The 12,297-nt window shown below is 45.5% G+C and overlaps 1 protein-coding gene across 1 annotated transcript; it reads left to right on the forward strand.

The window, feature by feature from the left end:
* Positions 1 to 2,547: 2,547 nt before the first annotated feature.
* On the forward strand, positions 2,548 to 5,053 carry LOC117373662 (cytosolic sulfotransferase 1-like). Its single transcript, XM_033969740.2, has 8 exons — positions 2,548 to 2,674; positions 2,872 to 3,010; positions 3,693 to 3,821; positions 3,902 to 4,017; positions 4,085 to 4,211; positions 4,279 to 4,376; positions 4,560 to 4,740; positions 4,820 to 5,053. Exons 1-8 carry the CDS (start codon positions 2,657 to 2,659, stop codon positions 4,930 to 4,932), a joined length of 921 nt encoding a protein of 306 aa, XP_033825631.1. The 5' UTR covers positions 2,548 to 2,656; the 3' UTR covers positions 4,933 to 5,053.
* The last annotated feature ends 7,244 nt before the right edge of the window (positions 5,054 to 12,297 follow it).

Consider the following 12,297-nt stretch of genomic DNA (forward strand, 5'->3'; position numbering starts at 1 on the left):
ACTTTTCTCCTGTAATGCTAATCTTATGATGATTATTTGTGATTATTTATGTTTCAATTTGTTGTATTGTGATGTCTTTTTTATTCTGTAAACCACTTTGAAATACCTTGTGTATGGATTGTGCTATACAAATAAACTTGCCTTGCCTTGTGATTGTTTGGCGTGTTCTATCAAAATGACAACTGGATTCGATCAGTTCAAATCTCAAAAGTTTATTCCCCTGACAGTTACAATCTAATACAGTACCCGGGGTCAAATGATCTATCCCTCGCGGCCTATGTATGCAGCAGGCGGTCTGTCTGCCTTTCCCTCGACCCAAGGATAAAAATGCAACATGAATATGCAAATATTATGTTGAGCAGGTTGACACCTTGGTTCCTCCTTCCGGCCTCATTCACCTCTCTCGAACCTCCCCAACTGCACCGGTCTGTTTTTTGGCCTTGATATAATGCCCCTAAAAAGCTACATTCAAACTAAGCAGTGCTTCAAAAACACTGTTTGCAGTGTGGGTGGACAGCCGCTGACCTCAACTGAAGATGTTGTCGGATTTGCCCAACCACTCCACATGTGCTTTGATCTGGAGGCATTCGGCCATTTCCCTCATGGTGTCTTGTAGGGGTGCCCCGGGAGTACGGGGTCTGAGCAACTGCAGGAGCTGTGTTTGCATTGCTGGCAGTAAGTCAGACCTCTTCCCAGTGCATGTTGGACTCTTAGTCACCAGTTCTGTTCATTGTTTTTACGGACAGAAATTCTAGGCGCAGTCAGGGGCCGGAGGGGGTCCAGTTTGGGGACCACAAGATCACATCGCTGCTGTTTGCAGATGATGTTGTCCTGATGGCCTCGAATCAGGATCTGCAACATGCGCTGGGCTGGATTGTAGCCGATTGAGAAGTAACTGGGATGAGATTCAGCTCCTCCAAATTTGAGGCCATGGCTCGAAAAAAGGTGTCTTGCCCTTTGTAGGTGGGTGGAAAAGTCCTTGCCTCAAGTAGAGGAGTCCAAGTATCTTGGGGTCTTGTTCACGAGTGAGGGAAGGATGAAACATTAGATTGACAGGCAGATTGGTGCAGTGTCTGCAATGGTGCAGTCACTGTGTCAGACTGTTGTGGTAAAGAAGCCGAGTAGAAAGGCTAAGGTCTCGATTTACCGGTCACTCTACATTCCTCCTCCTACCTATGGTCATGAGCTTTGGGTAATGGCGGAAAGGACAAGATTGTGGATACAAGTGGTCAAAATGAGTTTCCTCTGCAGGGTGGCTGGGCGCCCTCTTAGAGATAGACTGAGGAGCTCAGTCATACGGGAGGAGCTTGGAGTAGAGCCGCTGCTTCTCCATGTCAAGAGGAGCCAGCTGAGGTGGCTCGAGCATTTATTCCAGGTGCCTTCTGGACACCTCTCTAGGGAGGTTTTATGGGCACATCCCACCCGAAGAAAACCGCGGGGAAGATCCAGGACACGCTGGAGGGACAATGTCTCTCGGCTGGCCTGGGAATGCCTCAGGATCCTCCTGGAAGAGCTGGAGGAGGCGGGTGTGGAGAGGGAGATGATCAGTGTAAGCTAAGTGAAAGCTTGAATTCTGTATGCAACCCGATGATGCCAGTAAAGACTGGAGAAGACCTCAGATGAATTGATATGGGCTCCATAGCGAAAGCAAATAAAAGAGGTGACAGGGACAACACTGTCTGCAGCCTCTAATCGAGATGAAATAATTAGACTGGACATTATTAGTGATAATACTTGCACAAGGTAATGTTTAAAGAAGGCGCCCATCACATAAATCCTCTTCCAAATCCAAATTTAGTTAAAACTGTAAATAAATAGCACCACTCAACTCTACAAAACACCATTTTTGTGACAACTGCTATCACAACATCTGTGGAAGCTATGGTCTTTTTGAAACAGATAATATTTAGCAAATTGAAAACATTATTTAAAAAAAAGCTGACGCCCCTTTATAAAGCCAGTCTGTTCATTAGAGATAATGGTTAGAAGTACTTTCCTATGGTAAGCCAGAAACTGACTCTGGGTTTATGATAGCAAAGTCAAGGTCATCTAAGAAGCAGTCATGTCTGTAACATCTGAAGAACTATATATCTGAACTATATAGGGGCTCATAAAAGAGGAAAAAACTGAATTACAGTAATAAAAAAGTGCCTGAAAACAGTGGAAGGAGGGAGTGCAGATCACAGGAGAGGGATATTGTGTAATAAAGAGGAAATACTTGAATGAGTGCCAAGAGGGGTCATCTGCAGACAGAACGAGCAGCAAACAGACAGAATTCCTTAAGTGCAGATCAACATGCCAAACCCAAATAATATAAATAATGTTCTGAAGAAATAGAAAAGAGATTTTAATAGTGATCAGGTATTGACTGATCTTTAAATCTTTCACTAATCTGATCTGGTGCCATGGTTTTACGCACCATTCCTTTGTATTCATTGACTCACTTGTCGACATGGTGCGTAAATAAATGACTTGATAAAAAGTGCCTGAAAACAGTAGAGGGAGGGACTTGGCCAGATCCCTCCCTCTACTGGCACTTATTCACATATGGGACTGTGGCGCAGATCACAAGAGCAGTGAAAAGAAAGTCCAAAGAGAGGTCATCTGCGGACAGAACAAGTAGCAAACAGACAGAATTCCTTAAGCGCTGATCAACATGTCAAACCCAAATAATGTGAGTATTATTGCAGTGTTATACCGTACAATAGTCTGTTTTTGCAAAGGAAATCATTGCAGTTTTTACCTTGCAAGAACATTTCTACTTTGCAAAATAAACCAGTGACTCCGGACAAAGCTGGCTGTTGTTTTTTTCAGATAGGGTGTTTTAATCTCACTATCGTTATATTTCTTCTTCTTTCCATTTTACTTCAGGTGGGATCACTGCCTCGTCCACAGCTTTTTGACTTTGATGGAGTTGCAATGATCAAGGCTTTTACAGACAACTGGGAAAATGTGCAAAACTTTCAAGCTCGACCGGATGATATAGTTGTTGCAACATATCCCAAAGCAGGTACAAATAGATCGGGGTGTACAAACTATGGCCCGGGGACCAAATGTGGCCCTCAGACCAGTTTTTATTGGCCCTCAGGCCTCCTGCTGAACTGGCCCAATTGATCATAAGCATTACTTTTTGCAGCAAATTAAACTATTTCTACCACTATAACCTCAAACATCACATTGCATTGTGATACAGAGCTAAACTGAATGTGTTTCAAGCCTTATTAATATACAGTGGCTCTGTCAAAGCTGTGTAAAAAGCACTTCACTGCATTGATCACCGGTTTGTGGCCCTCTGCTTCGAATATGTTTTGAGATGTGGCCCTTGATAAAAAAAGGTTTGGGTACCTCTGAAGTAGATGTTTTACAATGCATCTTTGGTATACAAAAGACAGTGGGCAATAATGTATTTCAGTTTATGTATGTATAATCACATTTGAATAAATAATGCCCTAGTAATATCACTTTACTAAAACTTTGCATGAGCTTTAAAGCGGATGGTCAACAAAGTGCAAACAAATATTGGCCCAATATATCAGCTGAACAGGTAATATTTTACATTTGGAACCGAGGTTTTGTGGTTATTGATGGATTGAATGTTAACCAAATGTTATAAACCCAGACATAATGCTGTAAGGATTGTGAATATTGAAACGAAATGTATTAAAACATACACTGCCCCTGTTTTCCTTTAGGAACGACATGGGTCTCCTGCATACTGGACCTGCTCTATTTTGGACAGACAGCTCCAGAGCGGCAGACCTCCATCCCTATCTATGAAAGAGTGCCCTTTTTAGAAATCGCCATCTCTAACCCTGATGAAGGTCTTAATTAAAACGTTTTTTTCTGACTTAAAATCATGAGTAAATTCATTATAATGCATTTATGTATTATCTTTGCCCAGGTATCAACTTAGTGGGAGTAGATATGGTCCACAAACTCACCACAACACCACGTTTAATTAAAACTCATGTTCCCGTACAATTTCTTCCGAAGTCATTCTGGGAGCATAACTGCAAGGTAAGATATTTAAAGCAAAATGTTTCAAATGTAACTGCTGTTAATGTAGATTTGATTTGCTTTGTAGATTGTGTATGTGGCCCGTAATGCTAAGGACAACATGGTGTCCTATTACCACTTTGATCGCATGAATGCAGTCCATCCTCTACCTGGAGAATGGAGTGACTACTTCCAGAGATTTTTAGATGGACAAAGTATGAAAGCATAAATTATATTTTGATGTAAATATAAAGTTTCTAATAATTATGATAATGCTTGCAGTGGTATTTGGATCATGGTATGACCATGTAAACGGCTGGTGGCAGAAGAAAAAGACCTACTCAAATCTGCATTACATGTTTTTTGAGGACCTTGTTGAGGTATAATTACTTTTAATGATTTTTGCATCCATATCTCTCAGGTTTTCCTCTTCGTCTGGTAGCTGAAACCTCATTATCCTACTACATCTATTCATACTATCTTTACTGCTCTGGCATTTCCAATATATGTTTTGATCACTATTCATTATTTATCATTATGAATTAATTATTGTGTACTTGCAGAACACAGAACTGGAAATAAATAAACTGTGCAGCTTTCTTGGGCTGTCAGTTAGCCCAGAGATTAAACAACACATCACAGGCCAAGTCCAGTTTGACAACATGAAGGAGAACAAGATGACCAATTACTCCACATTAAGCGGTGCAGTTATGGATTTCAAAACATCTCCCTTCATGAGAAAAGGTAACTCCAATTCATATGTGTATTAACTCTAATATATTAAATATATCTTTTTCTGAGCTGAAATTATATCTGTGCACAGGAAAAGTTGGTGACTGGAAAAATCACTTCACTGTGGCCCAAAATGAGAAGTTTGATGAAGATTATAAACAAAAAATGAAGGACCCGTCGCTGCAGTTTCGCTCATTATTATGAACGAAAGCATATTTGTTAATCTTTGCCTCTGTAAAGCAGCAACGTGGGAGAAGTTGGGAAATCACCACTGGGTGGTGCTCTATACAAACATTTATAATAAAACTAGATGATGCAGAATCAACATTTGTTTTGTACTTAAAGATATGCTTAGAAGGAGTACTTATGTTTACTTTTGTAGAACATGTTATAGCTTTCTTTACCTTAAATCTGTATTTGTATTGTTATGGATCTTTATGACCTAACCTTCGTAATACCATCTGTTGTTATGTATGGGTGTATCTCTTGTTTGTACGTCTAGCGGCCTCCACCCATGTTGATTAAACCGGCATGATTGTTTTGATGATATAAATCAGGGGTGTCAAACACATTTTCACCAAGGGCCACATCAGCAACATGTCTGCTCTCAAAGGGCCAGATGTAAAATAAATCTAACATTTTTTTTTACTTGTTAATTAACTGTTTCTGTATTTATTACTTATACAAGTTACAAATGTTGCATTTGCATTTTGCATTTCCCTAGATGTAAAATATGGCTGTGTAATTGCATATCCCCTGATAAACTGAGATTTTAAAACCATCATACTTTTTAATTTACCCTGTGGAGGGCCACATGAAATAATGTGGAGGGTATAAATACTCTGTATGTATTTTCATTTGTCAGCTGAGGGCGAGACGACACTGCTAGGGACAACAGCTCTTTGACGATTGTGCACAATTGATTGATTGTATGGTATTCCAGGTGATCTCTGGGCAAAAGGCCCCATAGATGTAGGCCTCATACGCAGTTGTCAGCCAGTGGTAATCACACCTCGATCCCGCCAACAACGCCAGAATTGTTGTGGAATTTCTAATAGTAAAAACCTTAAAAAATATATGTATATATAAAATCAACAGAGAAGTTGTCTTGAATCAAAAGGTCCGGTTTATTGAATCAATTGTCAATAAGTGGTTGCCACTTTCAATAAAATATGTTTGTATTCCCTTTTTGGAATACCTAATCTTCTCTACTTTCAAAAAGAACAATAATAATCTCATTAATCCATTGAGTGCTGGCTGTAAAGCTGAATAGCAAGGGAAGTCTTCTGGAAGACCAAAGGTAGCCACATACAGAGAAACATTGTTTTTGACAGCACTTTGGACATACACTCACCTAAAGGATTATTAGGAACACCTGTTCAATTTCTCCTTAATGCAATTATCTAATCAACCAATCAGATGGCAGTTGCTTCAATGCATTTAGGGGTGTGGTCCTGGTCAAGACAATCTCCTGAACTCCAAACTGAATGTCACAATGGGAAAGACAGGTGATTTAAGCAATTTTGAGCGTGGCATGGTTGTTGGTGCCAGACGGGCCAGTCTGAGTATTTCACAGTCTGCTCAGTTACTAGGATTTTCACGCACAACCATTTCTAGGGTTTACAAAGAATGGTGTGAAAAGGGAAAAACATCCAGTATGTGGCAGTCCTGTGGGCGAAAATGCCTTGTTGATGCTAGAGGTCAGAATAGAATGGGCCGAGTGATTCAAGCTGATAGAAGAGAAACGTTGACTGAAATAACCACTCGTTACAACCGAGGAATGCAGCAAAGCATTTGTGAAGCCACAACACGCACAACCTTGAGGCGGATGGGCTACAACAGCAGAAGACCCCACCGGGTACCACTCATCTCCACTACAAATAGGAAAAAGAGGCTCCAATTTGCACGAGCTCACCAAAATTGGACAGTTGAAGACTGGAAAAATGTTGCCTGGTCTGATGAGTCTCAATTTCTGTTGTCTGAGTCAGAATTTGGTGTAAACAGAATGAGAACATGGATCCATCATGCCTTGTTACCACTGTGCAGGCTGGTGGTGGTGTAATGGTGTCGGGGATATTTTCTTGGCACACTTTAGGTCCGACCGGGGTGGTGGTCCCTCTGTATAAGAAGGGGGACCGGAGGGTGTGTTCCAATTACAGGGGAATCACACTCCTCAGCCTTCCCGGTAAGGTCTATTCCAGGGTGCTGGAGAGGAGAATCCGACCGATAGTCGAACCTCGGATTCAGGAGGAGCAGTGTGGTTTTCGTCCTGGTCGTGGAACACTGGACCAGCTCTATACTCTCCATCGGGTCCTCGAGGGCTCATGGGAGCATGCCCAACCAGTCCACATGTGTTTTGTGGATCTGGAGAAGGCATTCGACCGTGTCCCTCGTGGTGTCCTTTGGGGGGTGCTCTGGGAGTATGGGGTCCGGGGCTCTTTGCTAAGGGCTGTCCGGTCCCTGTATGACCGGAGCAGGAGCTGTGTTCGCATTGCCGGCAGTAAGTCAGACCTGTTCCCAGTGCATGTTGGACTCCGCCAGGGCTGCCCTTTGTCACCGGTTCTGTTCATTATATTTATGGACAGAATTTCTAGGCGCAGCCAGGGGCCAGAGGGGGCCTGGTTTGGGAACCACAGGATTTCATCTCTGCTGTTTGCGGATGATGTTGTCCTGATGGCTTCTTCGAGCCAGGACCTGCAGCGGGCACTGGGGCGGTTTGCAGCCGAGTGTGAAGCGGCTGGGATGAGAATCAGCTCCTCCAAATCCGAGGCCATGGTTCTCGACCGGAAAAAGGTGGTTTGCTCTCTCCGGGTGGGTGGTGAGTCTCTGCCCCAAGTGGAGGAGTTCAAGTATCTCGGGGTCTTGTTCACGAGTGAGGGAAGGATGGAGCGTGAGATTGACAGGCGTATCGGTGCAGCGTCTGCAGTGATGCGGTCGCTGTATCGGTCCGTTGTGGTAAAGAAGGAGCTGAGCCGGAAGGCGAAGCTCTCGATTTACCGGTCAATCTACGTTCCTACCCTCACCTATGGTCATGAGCTTTGGGTAATGACCGAAAGGACAAGATCGCGGATACAAGCGGCTGAAATGGGCTTCCTCCGCAGAGTGGCCGGGCGCACCCTTAGGGATAGGGTGAGGAGCTCGGTCACACGGGAGGAGCTCGGAGTAGAGCCGCTGCTCCTACACGTTGAGAGGAACCAGCTGAGGTGGCTCGGGCATCTGCTCAGGATGCCTCCTGGACGCCTCCCTAGGGAGGTGTTCTGGGCATGTCCCACCGGGAGGAGGCCCCGGGGAAGACCCAGGACACGCTGGAGGGACTATGTCTCTCGGCTGGCCTGGGAACGCCTTGGGGTCCCACCGGAGGAGCTGGAGGACGTGTCCGGGGTGAGGGAAGTCTGGGAGTCCCTGCTTAGACTGCTGCCCCCGCGACCCGGTCCCGGATAAGCGGAAGAAAATGGATGGATGGATGGACTTTAGGTCCCTTAGTGCCAACTGGGCATCGTTTAAATGCCACAGGCTACCTGAACATTGTTTCTGACCATGTCCATCCCTTCATGACCACCATGTACCTATCCTCTGATGGCTACTTCCAGCAGGATAATGCACCATGTCATAAAGCTTGAATCATTTCAAATTGGTTTCTTGAACATGACAATGAGTTCACTGTACTACAATGGCCCCCACAGTCACCAGATCTCAACTCGATAGAGCATCTTTGGGATGTGGTGGAACGGGAGCTTTGTGCCCTGGATGTGCATCCCACAAATCTCCATCAACTGCAAGATGCTATCCTATCAATATGGGCCAACATTTCTAAAGAATGCTTTCAGCACCTTGTTGAATCTATGCCACGTAGAATTAAGGCAGTTCTGAAGGCGAAAGGGGGTCAAACACCGTATTAGTATGGTGTTCCTAATAATCCTTCAGGTGAGTGTATATAGTATCAAAATAAACTGTCAAGATCCCAGTCTGCCCTGCCTTTGGTTGTACTGTTTTCCTCCTCCCTTCTCTGTCTGAGCCTGGAGCTGGGCGGAGATTTGGGCTCCTCCCATACACACCTGCATCTAATCAGTAATCAAGCTGCACCTGGAGAGGACAAAGGGAGCCAGGGCCTCACACTCAGCGCCACATCGTCTGCTTGTCTACAGTGGTACAACTCTGCTTGGCTCAGTTTCATGTTTTTGCATTTTGTTACTCGTTCTAAGTTGGATATTTTTGCTCCTCGTCCGATCCCGCTCTCTGCAGCCGCTCAGCTCCTCTGTCTCCGACCCAGCTCTCCACAACTGGTACGGACCTCACATCTTCTGACCCAGCTCACCTTTATCAGTACTGCTCACCTCGTCTCTGACCCCACTGCTCACACTCTAGTCCTGGACTACAGCAAATAACCCCGCTCTGAACTTCCTGATCTATCTACCTGCATTTGCACATTTAAAAACTGTGAATAAACATTGTTAAACTTTTCCCTGAGTCTTGTCTCTTTGGTCCCCCTGTCAGTCATTATGACATAAACTCACCAAAAGGTTGTAAGGGCTGGTCTTGGAAAAAAAACAGTGTGAGGTTACAAGGCGATGCACAGACTTCGATAGTTCAGTGATTACAGGTGATTTTAATGTACATGTGGATAATGTGTTTGACAGAAATGCTAAAGAGCTCAGTTCTGTCCTTGAAAACTTTGGTCTGACTCGGCATGTCAGCAAGCCCACCCACAACAGAGGACACACTCTGGACCTGTTCATCACAAAAGGAGTAGATATTTTAAATGTCAATGTGGTGGATGTTGTTCTGTCTGATCATTTCTGTGTCTTCTTTGATCTGTCTGTTATTCCCAAACCAGCGGTGCTGCAGTTGTTTTAAGGAGACACAGAAATGATAACACAGGTGCACTGTTCATGGAAATGATACACTTTGAAATCATGTTCTAATGTTGATGATGTGTTGAACACTGTGACTTCGAGTGTTTTGAATGTTTTGGACACCATTGCCCCGAAGAAGGTTAAAACTGTTAAAGATGAGCAGAAAGTGCCATGGAGGAATGATGACTGTAAGGGCACAGAAAAGGGAGTGCCGAAAGTTCGAGCGAGAATGGCGCAAGTCAAAGCTCCAGGTTAATTAGGAGATTTACAGAGAAAAAATGTACAATCACAGTTTATGTAGAACAAGTGAAAGGTATTTTTTGGACATTATTGGAAGTTGCAGTAACAACTCATGTGTCCTGTTTGTAACAGTAAATAGATTAACAAACCCTCCAACTTCGCTGCCATTAGAACTAATTTCAGCATCTAAGTGCAATGAGTTTGCATATTCTTTAAAGACAAGGTTCAGGGCATATTTAAATGCCATCAATTCCACAACACAAATAACACTCCTGCAGCCACCTAGACACTTACAGCTGATTCACTTTGCACCTGTTATTGGCAAAACTCACAAAGAGATTGTCACCAGTCTGAGTTCATCTACGTGCTGCCTTGATGTGTTACCCACTAAATTTCTAAAGTCTGTGCTCAACAGTTTGCTATCACCACTCGTTTGCATAGTTAGCATGTCACTTCAATCTGGAACATTCCCAAGAACTTTGACAACTGCGGTCATCAAGCCTCTCTTAGAGAAGAGCAATCTTGATGCCACAATTCCTATCCATCCATTTTCTTCCGCTTATCCGGGGCAGGGTCGTGGGGGCAGCAGTCTAAGCAGGGACTCCCAGACTTCCCCCACCCCAGACACGTCCTCCGGTGTGACCCCAAGGCGTTCCAAGGCCAGCCGAGAGACATAGTCCCTCCAGCGTGTCCTGGGTCTTCCCTGGGGCCTCCTCCCGGTGGGACATGCCCAGAACACCTCCCTAGGGAGGCGTCCAGGAGGCATCCTGAGCCCGAGTCACCTCAGCTGGCTCCTCCCGTGTGACTGAGCTCCTCACCCTATCCCTAAGGGTGCGCCCAGCCACCCTACGGAGGAAACCCATTTTGTCCACTTGTATCCGCGATCTTGTCCTTTCGGTCATTACCCAGACCTCATGACCATAGGTGAGGGTAGGACCGTAGATTGACCTGTAAATCAAGAGTTTTGCCTTCCAGCTCAGCTCCTCCTTCACCACAACGGACCGATACAGCGATCACATCACTGCAGACGCTGCACCGATCCGCCTGTCAATCTCACGCTCCATCTGTCCCTCACTCGTGAACAAGACCCCGAGATACTTAAACTCGTCCACTTGAGGCAGAGACTCTCCACCAACCCGGAGAGAGCAAACCACCTTTTTCTGGTCGAGAATCATTGCCTCGGATTTGGAGGAGCTTATGCTCATCCCAGCCGCTTCACACTCGACTGCACACTGCCCCAGTGCCTGCTGCAGGTCTTTGTTATATCTCCCCTTACTTCTTAGGTAAGATAATGAAGAGAAGGAATCTTGGAACAACGGAATTTATTACCTCGTGTGGCAGGCATGAACGCACGCATGAGGACTCGGTGTAACAGCGCATTAATACATACAATGTTGTGCGTTTAGTAATACGTAACTACAGTTACCAGAGAGGGTCAAAATATATAACAGTCTTGGCCCGAAGAAGCCATCAGGACAACATCATCTGCAAACAGCAGAGATGAGATTCTGTGGTTCCTGAACCAGACCCCCTCCCGCCCCTGGCTGCACGTAGAAATTCTGTTCATAAATATAATGAACAGAACCGGTGACAAAGGGCAGCCCTGGCGGAGTCCAACATGCACTGGGAACTGCCGGCAATGCAAACACAGCTCCTGCTCCGGTCATACAGGGACCGGACAGCCCTTAGCAAAGAGCCCCGTACCCGATACTGCCAGAGCACGAGGGACACGGTCGAATGCCTTATCCAGATCCACAAAACACATGTGGACTGGTTGGGCAAACTCCCATGATCCCTCGAGGACCCGATGGAGAATATAGAGCTGGTCTAGTGTTCCACGACCGGGACGAAAACCACACTGCTCCTCCTGAATCCAAGGTTCGACTATCGGTCAGATTGTCCTCTCCAGTACCCTGAAGTAGACCTTACCGGGAAGGCTGAGGAGTGTGAGTTCCCTGTAATTGGAACACACCCTTCGATCCCCCTTCTTATACAGAGGGACCACCACCCCGGTTTGCCAGTCCAGTGGTACTGTCCTCTACCGATGTTGCAGAGATGTGTCTGCCAAGACAGCCCCACAACATCCAGAGACTTGAGGTACTCAGGACAGATCTCGTCCACCCCCGGAGCCTTGCCACCGAGGAGCTTGCCAACCACCTCGGTGACTTCAGCCAGGGTGATGGTCGAGTCCGCCTCCAGGTCCCCAGTCTCTGCTTCCTCCTCGGAAGACATGACGGTGGGATTGAGGAGATACTCAAAGTGTTCCTTCCATTGCCTGAAAACATCCCCAGTCAAGGTCAGCAGTTCTCCACCCGCACTGTAAACAGTGTTGGTGAAACACTGCTTCCCCCTCCTGAGGCATCGGACGGTTTGCCAGAATTTATATGAGGCCGTCTGACAGTCCTCCTCCATGGCCTCCCCGAACTCCTCCCAACCCCGTGTTTTTGCCTCTGGGACCACATGAGCCGCGGCACGC

The sequence above is a fragment of the Periophthalmus magnuspinnatus genome, chromosome 7 (genome assembly GCF_009829125.3).
Source record: "Periophthalmus magnuspinnatus isolate fPerMag1 chromosome 7, fPerMag1.2.pri, whole genome shotgun sequence".
NCBI lineage: Eukaryota > Metazoa > Chordata > Actinopteri > Gobiiformes > Gobiidae > Periophthalmus > Periophthalmus magnuspinnatus.